Source organism: Diabrotica undecimpunctata, chromosome 9, assembly GCF_040954645.1.
Source record: "Diabrotica undecimpunctata isolate CICGRU chromosome 9, icDiaUnde3, whole genome shotgun sequence".
Classification (NCBI taxonomy): Eukaryota; Metazoa; Arthropoda; class Insecta; order Coleoptera; family Chrysomelidae; genus Diabrotica; species Diabrotica undecimpunctata.
This window is the reverse complement of record NC_092811.1, coordinates 93025037-93046081: the sequence shown is the minus strand read 5'-3', so window position 1 is coordinate 93046081 and position 21045 is coordinate 93025037. Positions and strand designations below refer to the sequence as shown.

The 21045-nt window shown below is 34.8% G+C and overlaps 1 protein-coding gene across 1 annotated transcript in view; it reads left to right on the top strand.

The window, feature by feature from the left end:
- The window catches only part of LOC140450302 (prostaglandin reductase 1-like), a 44811-nt gene that overhangs the window by 3845 nt on the left and 19921 nt on the right, over window positions 1-21045 (top strand). Inside the window, exons 2-3 of the mRNA XM_072543854.1 lie at window positions 11431-11533; window positions 17308-17496. Coding sequence (XP_072399955.1) covers window positions 11431-11533; window positions 17308-17496 — 292 coding nt within the window. The remainder of the gene's footprint in view (window positions 1-11430; window positions 11534-17307; window positions 17497-21045) is intronic.

The window sequence follows — 21045 nt, the reverse complement described above, 5'->3', positions numbered from 1 at the left end:
AAATTTTTAACAACGTTCTTTTTATAACAGCCTAGTTACAAAAAGAACGAAACTAGTGATATACAGAACTTTTATTAAGCCATCCTCACCTACGCGTCGGAAACATGGACGATGACAAAGAGCGATGAAGAACGTTTAAGATGCTTTGAACGTAAAATCCTCCGGCATATCTATGGAGGAGTACAGGAGGCCGGATTATGGCGCTTAGTATTATTATATATATATATATATATATATATATATATATATATATATATATATATATATATATATATATATATATATATATATATATATATATATATATATATATATATATATATATATATATTGAAGCATGTTCATAATTTCTTTAAATTATTCCCTTTAATAAACTATTTTCACGCCGCCCATGCCTGCATACCTTCGTTTTGTTACGCCTTTTTTTAACAAAGAAATAACTTCGCCAAATGTTTCTTCTTCTTTTTATCTTGTTTTTGTACATAAAAATCTTTCCTAATAACAAAGGAAAAAGGACCTATTGTGAAATCTCCGAGCTACCTTCTCAGAAAATCAGAAGAGTTGTTTTTCGTAGAAACTTTACTTTCTATTGGTAAACGCTACGAAAATGAACCCCAGTAGCCCGGATATTTAATGTCAATTTCGCGTGGCATCCTTCAGCCAATATCCCCTCCCTATTTTCAACCTTCGCTTGTCTAAGCCCTTCTAAATTCACAATCCGATATTCATTTCCAAGTTGGTTCCTGTGGCAAGCGGTCTTATCTTCGACAATCGGCGGTAAGTGGATTTTCAATTCACCCTTATTTATCTTTGCACAGTGTGTCTTATATTGATTATTTTCTCTTTTGTCAAACAGACGTCTTCCAACTGAAGTCACTTCTGTTTGCCGTTCCTATTTTACACCAATTCAGATTGTATACCGATTCCTATTATACATCGTCCATACGTGTACAATTTTCAAGCATTCCCCGCAAAGTTAGTTCACCTGAACATCAGTCATCTCAACCACCTGTAGTACCCCGGTACCGGTAGCTGCCTCTTTTCGTCGGTCTAACAGATAATCTAAGGGATTACGTTAGGAAGACTGCAATTTATTGTGGTCGTGTCGTCCCAACTACCTGTTGTGGTGGACCGAAGTCAAGTGCCTTATTGAGGGCGCCATACCATTATTTGAATACACCTGTGAGTATAAGTTTTATTGACTAAACTGTGGTAACGAAATCTTTAGCAGTTGATTTATGACTCCAGTTCAGTGTACCTTCTTATTTATGGAACTTTGGTTTGACTGAGTAATATAGTAAAAATACCGGATAATATATACGTATAATTAACGGACCATTTACTTTATGTATGTAGATATAATTATAATGTTCCTTGCCTTTTTTTTTCTAATTCTTGAGGATACTAAATTATTTATAACTATTTTTTTGAGATATTTTTTTGTTTGTAATTAATAATCAGTTACGCAATAATCATGCTATTTAATCAACTGTTTAATAAAATTTAATATGGTACATTTACTTTAACAAATATACCTAAATATAGTTTTGTTAAAGAACTATTTGCTTTTTATTTCTTTTATATTTTTTTATACAATTTGGATTTATATTTTTGTGTTTCTCTTCCAGGCATTTTTTATTGAATTATATTATTATATTTATTTGTTTGAGCGTATATTTTAAGTATATGTGTCAAAATATTAGGAGTGTACCGCATAATTCCGATACTTTTCTCTTTCACGGTTTACTTTATCCTCGCGTGAGTTCTCTAGCTGTACCTTACCTTTCTCGTCGTCCTTTTTTATGTGCCTTAAGGTTTCCCTGTTCCTCTAAAAATAGGGTGGTGCCCAAATAACTTTTCTTCTCTTATCTCTTATCTTCTCTTCTAACTTCTTGTCTTTGTGTCGTAAGTACTTCTTTAATTGATCCGTGATATTTGAGCTGTAACAAGAAGCCCGACCAAGATACCTCTACCAGACTGAAGCCCGAGCCTAGTACCGTTCTTTGTGTAACCTCCAATCGATCATCAAGAGGGTACACAGAAATGAATGGCGCCCAATGTGGTAGCTAACAGCAAGAAAATATCGTCCAATGTGGTAGCTAACAGCAAGAAAATATCGTCCAATGTGGTAGCTAAATGGTAAAAAATAGCACCGCAACGCAGTCTTCAAATATAAGTATCTTCTCTTCTCTCGACTATTTTTTATCTAAACGAGTTTAAAAATGGAGTCTTCTGTTATCTCTTATCTTAAGGTAAATCAGATCGATTACGAACTGAAAATCAGAGGTATTAAGTCAAATAGAACTCTTTCCGAAAAAAAATCTATCCTTAAGAAAGCCCTTCAGAAAGCCACTCCGATTATCGATCTAACGGAAAATCCCCTTATCTTCGAAGATGAATCAAGCCAGATCGAAACTATCTTTTCCGAAGTCGAAAATCTTATTTCTGAATTTGAAGGAAACCCTAGTGATTCTGTCTACAAAAGAACAAAGGCCCATTTATTGCATCTTTCCCTAAGACTACAACGTCTAACCCCAGATCCACAGAAACCTGTGGAATCGAATTTTAAAGACGAAGCTATCTCTACCTGCCTTCTGTTAGAAGCAAACCTAGATGATAAAATAATCACTACCGACTCGAATCCCGCATATATACCTTTAACTTCACAAGCTCCTATGCCAGCCATTAACCCTATCGTCCATGTTAATACTCCTGTCAATGTAGGTGATTGGAATATTAAATTTTCCGGTGATCCTAAGCATCTATTTAGTGTCTTGGAAAAAATTCAAAATCTTGCTGAATCGCGTGATATTCCCGATGCGATACTTTTCCGATCTGCCGTGGAATTTTTCTCAGGTAACGCAGCTAAATGGTTTAGCAGCGTTAAATCTAAACTTACCTCTTGGCCACAACTGGTCGAATTACTTAAATTCACATTCCTTCCGCATGGCTATGAAGACGAACTGTGGGATCAGATCAAAAGCCGTAAGCAAAGAAAAAATGAACCTTTCGTTCTGTATCAAGCAGACATACTTAATTTAATAAAGAGATTACCGAGACAGCCCTCCGAAAAAACCATAATCTCTTATATTCGTTCAAATCTCCTACCGGAATATTCTACTATGATAGCCACTAGTACGGTGGATACCGTAGACCAATTATCTTCTCTCATTAATACCGTCGAAATAAATGCTGCCTCAGTTTTCAAACGTGACTCTCCTTCTATTTCTAGCGTAGAAAACCAAAGGGATGCCCAGAGAAACCCTCCGGGACATTTTCAGTCTAGAAACAATTTTTCTAGTAATACCTTTCCCACGAACCGTTCTTCAGGCAAGAATTACGTACCTCCCTTAACTTCTAAGCCAAACTCTTCCACTGCGTGTTGGAATTGCCAAGGAAAAGGACACAGTCACCGTGAATGTCGTCGTCCGAGGAAAATATTTTGTTATCGATGTGGAAAATCTTAAGTTACCTTCCCACAATGTACAAATTGTAATCCTCCAAAAAACTAACGTACGGAATAAATACTATCGGCTATTCTATTCCCAGACATCCCAAAAAGTCCGATATCTCCCGATCCTCCAGTTATTCTTCAAATAGAATTCAGAATAATTTACCTCGAGATTACCGTTCTCCTACATCTCACCGAAGTACCTTTAACTCCCGTCAGCGAAAACAATGGAATAAGAACCGAGACTTTTCGCATAGAAACTCCTACCGCTTGACCGAAAATGAGTGGAAAAATTACCTTACGGAAGTTAGAAACTTCTATCGTCTTCCTTCTCATAATAAAGTCTGTCCCCTTGTGATCTCTAAAAAGACTGATAAAAGACCCTACATATCTGTAAATATCTACAATCAAGATTTTACTGTACTATTGGATACCGGTTGTTCCATTACGTGTGCCGGACAACAAGGTCTCGCTTTTCTTAATCAAAATAAAATTCCAATAAATAAATCCGTTAACTCGACAGTTTCTCTAGCAGACGGTTCCAATAAAAAAGTAACTGGTCTCATAGATTTACCTATTCTTGCCGATAATGTCTTTAGAGTAATTCAATGCCTTGTAGTGCCTTCTTTACCGTGTTCTTTTATCCTTGGAAGTAATTTTGCTGAACAATTTTGTCTCTCTATTGATTTTAATACCAACCAATGGAATACTAAGTCCGACAAACCAAATCATCCTTTTTCTATGGCCAATCCAGAAGCTATCTTCCCGCATCTTTGTTCGTTAGAATCTCTTAGTCCAACCGACCGTACCTTAGCGAACAAAATTATTAATAACTTTAACGAAGTTAGTAGCGCTGAAGGTATAGGCCGCACAAATAAAATTCAAATGACAATAGATACCGGCGACTCAAAACCATTCAAGCGACGTCCTTTCCCTATGTCTCCTTATATGTCAAATATCTTAAATAAAGAACTAGATTCAATGCTCCAGCTAGGTGTGATAGAACCCAGTTGTAGTTCTTGGTGTTCACCCGTTTTGTTGGTTAGGAAGAAAAATGACGAATTTCGTTTTTGTTTTGATGGTCGTACTTTAAACGATGTCACTAAACATGACACCTACCCGCTTCCAAATATCGATAGGATCCTCTCTCTTTTACGAGGTGCAAAATTTATCTCGTCTATTGATCTTAAGAAAGCTTTCTGGCAAATCCCCTTGGAAAAATCATCTCGTGAAAAAACTGCTTTCGCCGTAGTAGGTCGAGGGTTATTCCAATTTACCGTTATGCCTTTCGGTTTGTGTAATTCAGCACAAACACAACAACGTCTAGTAGATGCAATTTTCGGACCTGAATTCGAACCCTTTATTTTTTGTTATCTTGACGATATAATAGTATGTTCCCCTACCTTTGAAGAACATATCTCTCTTCTTTCTAAAGTTAAAGAAAAGCTAAAGGACGCAAATCTTACCATTAACGTAGATAAATGCGAGTTCTTCAAAACTTCCCTTAAGTTTCTCGGTTATATCGTTGGTGATAATTCTCTTCGGTCGGACCCCGAAAAAATATCTGCTATGATAACCTATCCCAGACCTACAAACACTACCGAAATTAAACGCTTCATTGGACTTTGCTCTTGGTACCGTCGTTTTATTAAAAATTTCTCTACCCTTGTCTCTCCAATAAACGATCTCCTAAAGGGTAAAGGAAAAGAAAAGAAACAAACCATTACTTGGAATCCTGAAGCTGAAAAGTCTTTTATCTTAATCAAGCAAGCCTTAGTATCTGCCCCCGTACTGGTTCAACCAGATTTTTCGAAACCCTTCGTGGTTCAAGCCGACGCCAGTGATACTGGAGTTGGAGCTGTTTTGACGCAAAAATTAGATGATAGCGAACAAGTTATATGTTACGCTAGTCGATCTCTGACTAAAGCCGAGCGAAATTTCTCTGTCACAGAACGTGAGTGCCTTGCCGTCCTTTTCGCCATTGAAAAATTTCGTCCGTACGTTGAAGGAACCAAGTTCACCGTCATCACTGACCACTATTCCCTTCTCTGGTTGACTACCCTCAAAAATCCCTCTGGTCGTCTTTGTCGTTGGGCCATGCGCCTCAAACAACATAACTTTACTCTTGTTCACCGAAAGGGATCCTGCCATAAAGTACCGGATGCACTCAGTAGAATGCACGAACAAGTCCCTCTGGACGAAACTCCTGTAAGTCCCGAATTAGCTTCTCTCGATGTTGATCTAAATAGAATCGAGCCCTGGTACGATAACTTACGGTCAAAAATTATCGCTAATCCAGATAACTTCCCCCAATGGAAAGTAGAAAATGAATATGTTTATAAGTATGTACCTACCTGTCTACCTTTTAAATCTAACGAAATAGATTGGAAAATTTTAGTACCTTCTCCCCAGAAACACGACGTTCTCAAATCCTGTCATGAACCTCCTACTTGTAGCCATTTAGGCCATTTTAAAACTTTATCCCGGGTCAAAGAGAGATTTTACTGGCCGAAGATGAGGAGAGACGTCCTCAAATACGTTCGTTCTTGCCAAGTCTGTGGAGCACAGAAAGCTCCAAATGTTCCTCAAATGGGTTTAATGGGAAATCAGAAGAAAGCCTAGTTCCCGTGGCAAATAATTGCTATTGATTTTATCGGTCCCCTCACGCGCAGTAAAAAAGGTTTCTCTTGGTTACTCGTCGTGACTGACTGGTTCTCTAAATATACGTTAATACAACCCCTACGCAAAGCTACCGCCCAGAATGTCGCTAACTTCCTAGAAAATAATGTTTTCTTAACTTTCGGTGTTCCCCAACACATCATATGCGACAATGCCTCTAATTTTAATAGCAAAATTCTTAAGAATCTTTGTCATGAATACAGAGTTCAAAAAATCTGGTTCACTGCCGTTTATTCCCCCCAATGCAACTTCGTAGAAAGAAGTAATCGTACCATTTGTACCGCTATTCGCAGCTATATTACCGAACATTCCGAATGGGATAGAGAAATTTTTAAAATTCAACAAGCTATTAATACCGCCCGCCATGAAGTTACTCAACACTCCCCAGCTTTTCTGAATTTTGCCCGCAACGTTCCCTTATTAGGAGATTATTATAATCGTCCCTATGACCAGCTCCAAAATATCGAATTCTCTCCCGGTAACAGAGACGAATATGCCTCTGAAATAACTGGATTGTCAACTGTCTTCAAGGAAGTCCAAACCCACCTATCTAAAGCCTATGAAAGAAATGCCAAATACTATAATCTCCGCAAACGAGATGTTCAATTTTCTGTTGGTGATACCGTGTGGCGCAAAAATATTGTTCTTAGTAGTGCTCCAAAACGTTTCATGTCTAAGCTTGCTCCCAAGTATGTCAAGGGTACAATATCTAAAAAATTCTCTCGTCTGGTGTATCAAATAAAAAACGAAGATGGTACTAATGCTGGACGCTGGCATATAAAAGATTTAAAGCCGTGTTATAATGACTCTTTTGATTCCGAAGCCTCAGAAAATGAGCAAGAATAACTATTTACCATGCTAGAAATATATATATTATACCTTTTGTAACTGTCGTCTAACGCCCACATCTAACTTTATTGACTAGGAACTTTTACCTCAAATATCTATATATGTTATAATACGTCTGTAGTAAAAACGGTTATTTTACTATTTCCTACTATTTCTTATCTGACACTCATACATATATTGTTGTAACAAGATTCGTGAAAACACCTCTCATGTCTTTCTACCGATGTATCTTACCTGTCCATGTAAATTGATGTTTGTTGAGACCCCTATAATTCATGGTTAGTCTTAATTGCTTTGATTTCTACCTATCTATGTCTTTATTTTTACTTTCGACGTCATGCGATTTACCTTAAATTTTTCGTCCTATCTTATAACACACCTTACCTCATTGCGTTGATAAAATAATCGTTATATAGGCTGTGCTGTAGTCCTTACAAGCGAAGAAATCTTATCGTGTGTTACCTTTATTTAAAAATTTTTACCTTATCTTCAAATAAAAATGGAAGGATATCTTACCTGTTGGAAATATACCTTACCTTCCAACGGAAAATTTACCTTACCTTCAAATGAAAATTGAAGGGTACCTTATCTGTTAGAAACACACCTTACCTTCCAAAGAAAATTGGAAACATATCGTATCTTGAATAAAACTACCTTGACTCCAAATGAAATAATTAAGGACTACCTTATTTAAGAAAACCTAAGATTTTCTTGCCTTTACCTTTTAAAAAGTACAATTGCCTTATACCTTATCTTTACTGATACATTGTTTCTAACAAGACTTCCCCTAAATCCCTAAACACACCGTCCGGCTGTGACATCTCTGTCGTGTTTAGAATTCCCAAATCGTGTAGTACTCTCTTTCCTACTTGGTTTAACTTTTGATATGAGACCCAACATAGAAATAACATCTTCTCTACCCCTTTTCGTCATAGAGATCAGCATCTGCCAGAGATACTAGGCACTGAGGAAGGCTAGGACTGATGTTAGCGGACGTTCGCCAGTTGACTCGCCGAAAATAGTATCTGGATCCTAGTTTCTATTGACCATCTGTGGTAAGAATTCAGTCGTTCTTCAACCGGAATGAGGCCAATTAAATGACTCTCTTAGTGTTAATTTTGGTGCCTAAGAGGTTAGTCCCATCAATACCAGAATAAATACCCTATGTGCACCTGAAAAATTATGTACCATATGTACCCCCTGCTCCTAAACCTCGGGTTTCTGCAACCACATTACTGAAATATAATTTTTAACTCTATTAAATCTCAATCTCTTGTTAATACTGCATAGACTTTTGATAATCATTAAGAGATACTAAGTACGCAAATCCTCATTACAATTCTCCTTGTTAGTTACAAACTCCCTACCTACCTAACCAAACTTAACATTAGTCTTATTACCTTTATGCCGGGTTACGAAAAACGTTGGCATACTAATCGTCTGTTATTACCGCTTATATTTCAATAAGTACCGTTATATGGATTTTTAGCTATCTTCTTACACCACTGAAACTAGGTTAAGTCTATCTTTCTAGTGATGATATCTAAGCAAAATACTCGGACTATCTATTGATACAGTGTTATTTAAACCAAGGTGCCTTACGTTAACAATCTCGCGACGAACTCACTCTCTCGCTCATTGTTTAACGATCTCCATATTGCCTTGTTTGCCTTACGTGTCATATTTTGCTGTAACAATATCGAGCGGATATCCTCTTATACCTTTTGACACATAAGTGTATATATTAACATAGTTGTATAAAAATATTATATAGGTTAAATAAATTCATTAAGCTTGTACCTTCATACCTTTTGTAAAAATTATAATTATTAAGCATATACCTTTATAACTTTTGTAAAACTTGTAGAATTACTTTTATGTTTTGTCTATTGTGTTAGATAGATCATATTTAGTGTATCGTTTATGTTATGTTATAATGTTACTTGGTCATATTGTACGTATGTGTTATCGTAGTAACGTAAACTTTCCTTGTTTTTCTCAACTTGTCTTTACGATAGTTCTCCCATGCTTCCTTGTTTCACAGTTCCGATGCAAACTCAGTACACCCAGTTTACATCGTGGAAAGGGCTGTGAAGCATGTTCATAATTTCTTTAAATTATTCCCTTTAATAAACTATTTTCACGCCGCCCATGCCTGCATACCTTCGTTTTGTTACGCCTTTTTTTAACAAAGAAATAACTTCGCCAAATGTTTCTTCTTCTTTTTATCTTGTTTTTGTACATAAAAATCTTTCCTAATAACAAAGGAAAAAGGACCTATTGTGAAATCTCCGAGCTACCTTCTCAGAAAATCAGAAGAGTTGTTTTTCGTAGAAACTTTACTTTCTATTGGTAAACGCTACGAAAATGAACCCCAGTAGCCCGGATATTTAATGTCAATTTCGCGTGGCATCCTTCAGCCAATATCCCCTCCCTATTTTCAACCTTCGCTTGTCTAAGCCCTTCTAAATTCACAATCCGATATTCATTTCCAAGTTGGTTCCTGTGGCAAGCGGTCTTATCTTCGACAATCGGCGGTAAGTGGATTTTCAATTCACCCTTATTTATCTTTGCACAGTGTGTCTTATATTGATTATTTTCTCTTTTGTCAAACAGACGTCTTCCAACTGAAGTCACTTCTGTTTGCCGTTCCTATTTTACACCAATTCAGATTGTATACCGATTCCTATTATACATCGTCCATACGTGTACAATTTTCAAGCATTCCCCGCAAAGTTAGTTCACCTGAACATCAGTCATCTCAACCACCTGTAGTACCCCGGTACCGGTAGCTGCCTCTTTTCGTCGGCCTAACAGATAATCTAAGGGATTACGTTAGGAAGACTGCAATTTATTGTGGTCGTGTCGTCCCAACTACCTGTTGTGGTGGACCGAAGTCAAGTGCCTTATTGAGGGCGCCATACCATTATTTGAATACACCTGTGAGTATAAGTTTTATTGACTAAACTGTGGTAACGAAATCTTTAGCAGTTGATTTATGACTCCAGTTCAGTGTACCTTCTTATTTATGGAACTTTGGTTTGACTGAGTAATATAGTAAAAATACAGGATAATATATACGTATAATTAACGGACCATTTACTTTATGTATGTAGATATAATTATAATGTTCCTTGCCTTTTTTTTTCTAATTCTTGAGGATACTAAATTATTTATAACTATTTTTTTGAGATATTTTTTTGTTTGTAATTAATAATCAGTTACGCAATAATCATGCTATTTAATCAACTGTTTAATAAAATTTAATATGGTACATTTACTTTAACAAATATACCTAAATATAGTTTTGTTAAAGAACTATTTGCTTTTTATTTCTTTTATATTTTTTTATACAATTTGGATTTATATTTTTGTGTTTCTCTTCCAGGCATTTTTTATTGAATTATATTATTATATTTATTTGTTTGAGCGTATATTTTAAGTATATGTGTCAAAATATTAGGAGTGTACCGCATAATTCCGATACTTTTCTCTTTCACGGTTTACTTTATCCTCGCGTGAGTTCTCTAGCTGTACCTTACCTTTCTCGTCGTCCTTTTTTATGTGCCTTAAGGTTTCCCTGTTCCTCTAAAAATAGGGTGGTGCCCAAATAACTTTTCTTCTCTTATCTCTTATCTTCTCTTCTAACTTCTTGTCTTTGTGTCGTAAGTACTTCTTTAATTGATCCGTGATATTTGAGCTGTAACAAGAACCCCGACCAAGATACCTCTACCAGACTGAAGCCCGAGCCTAGTACCGTTCTTTGTGTAACCTCCAATCGATCATCAAGAGGGTACAATATATATATATATATATATATATATATATATATATATATATATATATATATATATATATATATATATATATATATGTATATATATATACATATACATATATATATATATATATATATATATATATATATATATATATATGGCTATTATAGTAACACATGCTTGAGTACGCTAATAGCGACCTCTATATGAAGCTACAAGAAGTCAGGAGATTTCTCTTCGATGGCGAATTAGGTGAACTACAAATCCAAGCTTACTGGTAACTATTGGACGATCTTCCTGATAAGAGATGAAACAAACACATATAGAATAGTGATGGACCTCGAATTGAAAGGAAATGAAATCGTCTACTTTTAGCTCATCGTCTTTTCTCTACGTATAGAGTGCAAAAGATGGTGTTTTTTAAAAGTGGTCGTTAGATTGGTTGTCGAAATAAAAGGTCATTCCAAACATCGACCAATATTATGTTACTAAAACAGACATATAGATGAAGAGCATTTAATTTCAGTTCGAGCTACATAAATTATTTATAATCTATTTGTCGTCTAAATGTTTGATTCTAAACTCTTAGTGCTACAAAATACATTTTTATTTTTGTTGTTATCTTCTTTGTTATCATTAAGTTTTCTCTGATTAGTATGTATTCTTTTTTAGAATTTTTAGCAGAAGCAGCATATTTTAGTATCGATCCCTATATGAGGTCCTATTCCGTAAGGTATCCATTAGGAATTCCTTTTGTGGGCTCACAGGTGGCAAAGTAAGTACAAATTGTCATTAGTTTTATAGCTTAACTAGGTCGGTTTAATAAGTACTTAGCCTACAAAAGAAAAACGAAAATTTTGGAAAAGTGGCAATTTATTTCTCAACATAGTCTACTTTTAGCTCGATACACTTGTCCCAGTGATGCTCCAACTCACTCTATGCGACTATAAACCGTTTGAAAAATATATTTTCTCGTGGTCTGCAAAATAGGCTTCCGTGGCGGTGATGACTGTCCTGTATCAACTCAAATTTCTGCTTGGCGAGTGCTTTTTTAAAGTTTGGAAACAAAAATAAGTCACATGGGGACAAATCTTGAGAATATAATGGATAGAGCAACGGTTAGTAGCCTAATTCGACTAATTTCACCATGTTGATGGCGTAGTTATGCCCGGGTACATTGTCATAGTGGAAGAGCACTTTTTCTTCGCTAAGGACTTTCATTTTTTCTGCAATTCAGTTTCAAATCAGCCCAATAATTCGGCCGTAGTAGAGCCCTGTGGTCGTTTTGTCATTCTCCATGTAATCGACGTAGATTGTCCCTTGTGAATCCCAGAAAATGGTTGTCATCACCTTTCCGGTCAATATGACAGTCTTCGTCTTCTTCGAAGCACGTTCGCTGGGTGCCGTCACTATTTCGACTATTTCTTGGTCCTTAGTGTATACCAATGGTTTCATGTTTCGTCAATAGGTATGAAACAATGTATAAAATCCTTCGGATTAGGCTTAAATAGCGTCAAACACTGCTCTAAAGTGGTCTCACGGTTAAGCTTATTTCCTTATTTGTATATCTAGATCTCTGTACTCGACCTAGATTATTGTTATTAGGTATTGTTGTTAGATATAGTTTATTAACAAAAATAAAATCCGGTCTATTATATACCACTGATCACTCTTTAAGCACGGTACAATACCATTATATTTTGTAATTTTCATTCTAAAGCCTACTATCAGGAACATATTAATGTTAAGGGAGATCGTTGGCTTGCAGAAGTACCCGTTTTAAAGTTATATGTTGATAGATTTCTTGTTGCCTTAATATAAGCAATGTTATAGTCCCGTTTCTTCCTTTCTAGTTATTATTATTAAAATTATAGTCAAAAATAATATACAAAATAACGAACGTATTATTTTCTTTCTAAAAGAGCTTACGACATTCATGTCTTATGTGCAATCACAACACATATTTCTTCGAGTGATAAAGAGTGTTTAATAAAAACTTAAACACCTTTTTGGTAATGTATACCATTGGAGTTGAAAACTGTTTCTCTACAAATTAAGGTATGCCATGAAAATTAATCTGTCAATTACACTGTTTTATTAAGGCAAAAGTGATAGGACCTTAAATTCGTGCGAATAACTGCTTTAAATTGTAAATCTGCTGGATCTATGTATCACTCACGGCATCTCTCCTGGTTACATGGAGGTCATGCCGAACTATGATCTCTTATCTGACCACTCCCCAATTATAGCAACCATCAGCAGCTTTATAGTCTACAAAACGGCCACACCAAGGCTACACACTGGGAGAACTAACTGGGAAAAATACCGCAGCAAATTAGAAGAAGATATTAGTTTACAAGTAAGCCTCAAAACAACAGGAGAGATAGACGAAACATTAACGGCTTTAAACAACAGTCTTATAGAGGCTGTACAAAATGCTACACCTCCAAACAATACAGTTAGCAAAGCCCAATACATCCCAGCTGAAATTAAAAAGTTGGTAGTTCCAAAAAGGAAAGCTAGGACCAAATGGCACCAAACCCATGCCCCAGAAGACAAGACTACATTAAACAGGCTAAGCAATTAACTAAAATCAAAACTTTAAGAGGCACAAGAACTGTCATTTACAAACTACATAACAAATCTAAACCGGTACGATAACTCAATATGGAAACCGATCAAAAACTCCAAAAAACCCAAGACTCCGGTACCTCCAATTAGAAACGAACAGGGACCAACACTACAGTGGGCCAGAAGTGATGAAGAAAAAACAAAGCTATTTGCCGAGCACCTAGCTCAAGTATTTACTCTCAACAATGACGCTCCAGATATTGAAATTGAAAGAGACATAAATAACATTTCAGAGAACATACCAGTAATCAGACCACTAATGAAAAATAAAGTTCAACAATAAATCTAATATTTAAACATCAGAAAAGCTCCTGGGCTGGACAAAATAATACCCAAGATGATGAAGGAACTACCAGATAAAGGAATCATACTGATTACTCTCATCTTCAATGCTATTCTACGATTAAACTACTGGCCAAAGTTCTTTAAAACCGCTAAAATAATACTAATCCCAAAAGCAGGAAAAAATCTAAACGAGGTTTTATCATATAGGCCAATAAACCTACTACCAGTCGTATCCAAAATACTTGAAATGTTACTGTTACAAAAAATTAACTCAGACCTCAATACGAAGCAATGGATACCCAACAACCAACTTGACTTTCAAAAAAATACTTGACAGTACAGCAGGTTCATAGAATAGTACACACCATAAATTCTGCAATGGAAAGAAAACACTACTGCACAGCTGCTTTTCTAAATGTTAGTCAAGCCTTTGATAAGGTTTGGCAGTTGGCACACAGGCCTGATTTTAAAAATCAAGAAATTTTTACCCATCAAGTACCTGAAACTGTTAAAATCCTATCTAAGTGAGAGATAATTCCGAACAAGAGTGAATGAAAGTAATTCCAATAATTTTATTGTCCTATAAAATCTGGTGTTCCACAGGGCAGCGTTCTTGGACCAATATTATATGTGCTATACACAGCAGATCTACCCTCCACTAATGAAACCATCACTGGCACATTTGCAGATGATGCTGTCATCCTTGCAGCCGAAGAAAATCCAATTATAGCATCTAACATTCTACAGGTATAACTAAATGAAATCGAGACATAGTATTATAAGTGGAGAATTAAAATGAATGAAACAAAATCAGTCCAAGTGACTTTTACCTTGAGAAGAGACCCGTGTCCCCCAGTTTCACTTAACAATATCCAACTTCCCCAATCCTCTAGCACTAAATACCTAGGAATACATCTTGACACAAAACTCACCTGGAAAGAACATATTCTTAAAAAGCGGAAACAAATTGACTTAAGAATGAAAGATCTAAACTGGTTAGTAGGCAGGAAATCGGAACTGAGCCTTGAAAACAAAATCCTTGTATACAAAACCATCATAAAACCTATCTGGACGTATGGAGTCCAACTCTGGGGATGTTCGAGCAAGTCAAACCTAACACTTGATGAAGACCAAAGAATCTAATTCGTACAGGATGCAATCAGTGCTTAAAATTTTAAACATGGTCTTTATTTAAAATTTTATTAAAATAAGATTATTAAACGCAACAATATTCATAGAGCGTAGGCATTTAACACATGTTTAAATGGTGAGTGCTGTCAATATGATTGAGGCTGGTCTTTCACAAGCTGATGTTGCACGTCATTTTGTCGCTAAAAGATATGGAGGTCGTCGACGTGCAACTACTCCTCGACAGGATCGGTATGTGGTAGGATTAGCTCGTCTAACTGTGCATATAACTGTACGTGAACTCTGTGGAGCCTTAAGAAATACTTACTATATTACTGTACGTGAACAAACCCTTGGTTTTAAGTTTTGTGTTATTCACAGATGAAGCTAGGTTTTGTCTCTACCCTGATAAAAGAAAAGTGATACAAGAAAAGTGAGAGTTTGAAAAGGACCTAGTGAACAAGAGCGACTCAGACATGTACAGGGTGTTCGTCCATATAGTGGTCTACAAGTTATGATGTCGGCTGGAATAATTTATCATCATCGAACTGTTCCCGTGTTTGTGGAAGACACTTTGAATAAATATCATTATATTGATCGCATCTTGGAACATGTTCTTTTTCCATTTGCCACTGCTACAGGCCTGATTTGGGTTACATGCAGAACAATGTAAGGCTACATACTGCAGCAACAATAAGAGATTGGTTTCATAATGAGAATATTACACTTTTACCGTGGCCAGCAAAATTTAAAGATTTTAATTCCATGTATGGGATATGCTTCAGAAACGGATTGCTCCTCATCTGCACAATGTTCAAACTATACAAGATCTTGAAGATATTCTTGCATAGGAATGGATCCTATTGCCTCAAAACTAAATTGATTATATGAAAAGGCGGCCTGAGGAAACACAGATTACACAGGTAAAAGAAAACAGGTTCTTAAAACTTTTCTTACAACTTTATATACAACCTTATTTTACATATTATCTACAGTTGTTCCACAATATGATACTGGTTTATTGTACATTATAATAATTTAAAAAAGACATAATACCGAAATACATTAAAATGATACATTATTAGAATAATACAATTTATCTAATTGTTATCTTGTAATATTATAGGTCTGTACAATCATTTCATGAGTCAATGCTTTTGTATTTTCTTTCTCTTTTTTCTGTAAAACTTCTCAAGTAGTTTTTTCTCTCATGCGAAGCACTATGTTATTCCCGATGAAGTGATCAACAGTAATCACCTATTATGTACGTGTTTCAACGTCCCTGGTATCGTTTCTCTTTCACCTTGATATCCTGGTGGAATCGTTGGTCTTGTTCTTCACTGACATCACCTAGATTTTCAGGGAAAACCTCAAGATGATTATACAAAAAGTGGATTTTTAGGCTCATTAGACATTTCAAATATTTAAACTTATCTAATAAATTAGCTACTAAAAGCTCGTATTTAGAGTCTCTCACATTACCTAAAAACTTGGTTAAATTTTTTTTAAATTAAATACAAGCTTCTTTTTCCTTGGTAGTCATCTTGGTTTCAAATGTGGAGTCGAACACCTTATTTCAATTTGGCTTCTGATAGAGGGGGAAACCTTTCACTCAAGTACTTAAAACATTCTCCATCTTTAGGTAGGGCCTTGACAAACTGTTTCATTAAGACTAACTTGATGTGTAAAGGTTCTTTTTTGAATCTACTAAAGTTTTGTACAAAATGTTCTTCTCGCCACGTGTTACACCATTTCTTACTGGCCATTGTTTTGTTGACAAGTATTTATCTCTTGCTCTACTGTCTAGAAACAAATAAAACATGGAAACTTTGTAAATCCATTTTGTTGACCAACTAGCATGCAAACAACTTTTAAATCTCCACAGATTATTCAATTGTGACCTGAAAGATTGTCAGATGTCTCTTTCATATGGACTTAATGAGCAATAGGAAGTGCATAAGTGTTCCCATTGTGTAAAAGTACAGCTTTTATACTTGTTTTTAAAAAGTCTATAAAAAGCCTCCAATCATCCTTATTATTTTTTTATTTAGACTTTTATGTTACAAATGTTCATTAAACTACTGCACTTTTTAACTTTTATTTGATTATTTCATTCATATTGCACTACAATAATTAAGATAAGTTCATTGCTGACTAATCAGGTCAACGGTCATATAACGGTATGTCACTGTTTAAAATCCTATCAAAATTGATGTATATATAAGAAAAAAAAATTGTGTTCCTTAGATTTTTGATGTCGTTAGATATTTTACGAGACAACTTTTAAGGAGAATTTTTGCATTTAAACGATTATTTTAAAATACTATGCTTATTGCATGGATTTGATAATGGCAACTAAGAGGATTATCTTTTGACTACAATGTATTTCCCCTCTGGTTCGTATAATTCCGACCAACTATCAGTGTTAATTATTCCAATTTGAGTTTAATCAATCCACAGACTGTTGTTATAATATCCAATATTATTAATAGAACTTTGTTGTAGAATAATCGAAAGCAAGAATCCAGACTTTCCCGTCGGAAAATATGTGGTTGCTAACTTTGATTGGAAAACTTACACAGTATCAGATGGAAAAGCTCCTGAAGGTCATGTCTTTACACAGGATCCATACCTTTTACCAGATATAGGAAATATACGTGTATCTACAGGACTTGGAGTATTAGGAATGCCAGGGTAAAATTTTCAGAAAATATAACTTTTTTATCTTTAAATTTTATGATAAAAAGTGCTTAGAATATAATATCTATATGTCAATTAAGTTATAATTTACGTTGTAGAATCATATTATTATATCGCTAATATTTTCATCGCCAATATTATCCCGAATATCAACATTATCAATTATCTTTCAGAATCCATAATTTTTTAAAATACTTTACGTAGTAAAAGTATCTTTTAAAAGCGGTGTGATAAAAAAACAACTAAATTTTGGTTTAAAATCTCAAAGGTATCGTTGGGTCTGGTAGTTAATCTCGATAACTATCTAATTGAACACATCTATACTTTTAAAATCGTCTATTATCCGTTTAATAAATATATTTGTTCAGAAGAGCCAGAACCAGGCCCTAAAAAGACACGTTTCAGACACTTATGGCATTGGCATTCCCTTGCAATTAGCATGAAATAGTAGATTGCTTTCCGGTATACTATTCTTTTCTAATATTTAAGTTTCTTAATAATTTAGCATAATAATTCTTTCGACCTTGAGGTGAAGGTTTATCGGTACATGTGAATTTATACATAGGAATTATTAGCTGGATATTCCTGTGGTTAAGCCAAATGGGGCCATACGCATTTGTGGTGATTTTTAAATCACAATAAATCCTTACATTGAAGTTAATGAATACCCTTTACCTACAACAGATAATCTACTTTCTCAATTAGCAGGTGGGGATAAATGTACGAAAATAGATATTACGGAAGCTTAATCACACTTGCCAATAAAAGATGAAATAAAACATCTACTTACATTACTTGTTCTTTGAAATATGGCGGCCGATCATGACGGTTCGTCATCTTTACCGAAAGAAAATGAAGAAAATGTAGTAATGAAATGCTGTAAAAAATCGTGTGCAGTATATGTCTGTAAAATATGTTTTTCTATTTATCATAAAAGTTGTGCTGAACGGGCAAAAGGCAAAATTATCGTAGAAAATGGAAATAAAATTATTTGCTGTAAAAGTGAGGTTAGTTTACCACGAAATGCCGATCAAAAAATTGAATCACTAGAATTGGAAAACAAGTATTTAAAGGAATTGTTAGGTGAAGTAAGAGACAAAAACAATGTGTTACACATAAATAATCAATTATTGCTAGACAAGATTAAAACTATGGAAAAAAATGACAGTGTAAACAAAGGAGTGAATACTGCCACGATGGCCGGAATCGTAAGTGCAAACTCAAAAGAGTCTTTAATTGTTGTAAATGCTACAGATAATATAGATGCAAATGATAGTTACAAAGCTAAGTTAGTACAACAACCTAAAACCTTACCATCCTCGTCTTCCTCTTCTCATAAAGTGCATAAACATAACACTCAAAATAAATTGTTCACTCAGCAAGAAGTAAACAGTGCAGTTTTACAGGCACAGATTACAAATAACTTGCAAGATATCCAACAATTAGGGAATCAGGTACGCACACCTAATAAAAATAATGAGTGGCAAGTAACCAAACGCAGAACCCGTCGCTTTGTGGTGGGCCGAAATGAAAATACTTCCCAGGTTCAAGCAGTTCCAAAATTTATATCATTTCATGTCACTAGGCTTACTCCAGGAACTAAACCTGAGCAACTAAAGGCCTTTTTGGAGCCAAATTTCCCAGGCGTAAAGTGTGAAGAGCATTCATCATCCCACCCGGAACATTATACCTCAATGAAAGTTACCATCAGACAAGACGATTGTAGAGAAGCATGGAAACGAGAGGCTTGGCCAAATGGAGCAGTAGTCTCGAGGTTTTTCATGAAAAAGAGGATGCCACCAAAATAGGAGGATCCTCAGTTATAAAGAGCAGTATCATCCATCAAAATGTTCAATCAGTGGGAAATTGTATGGATACAATCCAAAAAGAAATATTACAACATAAAGAGTGCATCGCAGTTTGTTTAAGTGAACATTGGAAATCAAATACCCAATTACAAAATCACAATTTTATGGGTTTCAAATTAGTCTCTGCCTTCTGTAGAGATGAAGGCAAACATGGGGGCACAGCAATCTATATAAAAGAAAGCTTATCATGGAGGATAAGAAAAGATGTAAATGCTAAGGCAAAAACATATGTTTTTGAATGTTCATGTGTAGAAGTGTGTTTTTTAAATTGCAAAATTTTAATTCTTTGTATATATCGTACTCCAAAGTCTTGTGTGCAGGAATTTTTAGATATTCTAGAAAATGTTTTAATGTATATTTCAGGTGAGAGCTCTCTAGTTTTTATTGCAGGTGATTTTAATATAGATTTGAGGAGTCAAACTAAAGATAAAACAGACCTTCTCTATTTATTACAAACATTTAATATATTGCCATCAGTTTCTGAATATACTCGCATATGTAGAGCTACACAGACGTGCATTGATAACATTTTTACAAACTGTGAACTCTATGTAGCAGAAGTATTAGATACTCATATTTCTGATCATCTTGGTCAAAAAATAACTTTCAGTATTAATGTAAACAAAAAAGAAAATATAAAAATTAGGAAAAGAATTTTTGATTCCCACAGTAAAGAAAATTTTAGGCAAATGCTTCAAGATGAAGACTGGGAGGAGCTTTTTTCAGTACCAAATTGGGATATAGAAAAGCAATGGGTTGTATTTATGAAAATCATTTCTTTGTTATTTGACCAATGCTTTCCAGAAAAAAATATAAATAAACATAAAAAATATATCAAATACCATAATACAAATGAAATAAATCAATATAAAAGTCGCTTAGACCTTTTGCTAATGTTAAGTAGAGTAGATGACCATTACAAAGATGAGTACAAACAAACAAAACGTCAGTATAATAAAATGCTTGTGGATTCACGAAAAATTCAGTATGGGCAAGAAATATACAATAGTCAAAATAAGTCAAAAAGTCTATGGAAAATCGTTAAAGAAATCACACAGGTAAATTGTATTGATAATAATGTAGCTATACTAGGAGATCCAGTCATGGTAAGTAATAATTTTAATGAATATTTTTTAAATTCTGCTACACATTTTTTAGAAAATATACCAAAAATAGAATTCAGCACCAAAATAGAGTTTAACAAAAACTCATTTTTTCTAACGCCAGTAACTATAAATGAAGTAATTGAATTAATTAGAAAATTGAAAAATAAATTCACTTCAGGATATGATGGAATACCTACAAATATAATAAAACTGTGTGCATATGAGCTAGCTATACCATTATGTCATATAATAAACAATACCTTCATAAATGGGATATTTCCAGACAACTTAAAAATAGCTGTAGTAAAACCAGTGTATAAAAAAGGTGATGCCACTTTACTAGAAAATTATCGTCCGATAAGCCTCTTACCATCATTCTCTAAGGTTTTTGAAACAGTCATGTGTGTCAGGCTTCTCAGTTTTTTCTATAGTGAGGGACTGTTATGCCATGCACAACATGGGTACCTTAAGGGAAAATCTATAGAGACTGCCATTAATGATTTTATAACAAAGATAAATGAGGGTTATGAAAACAAAGATATGGGCATATTTTTAGATTTATCAAAGGC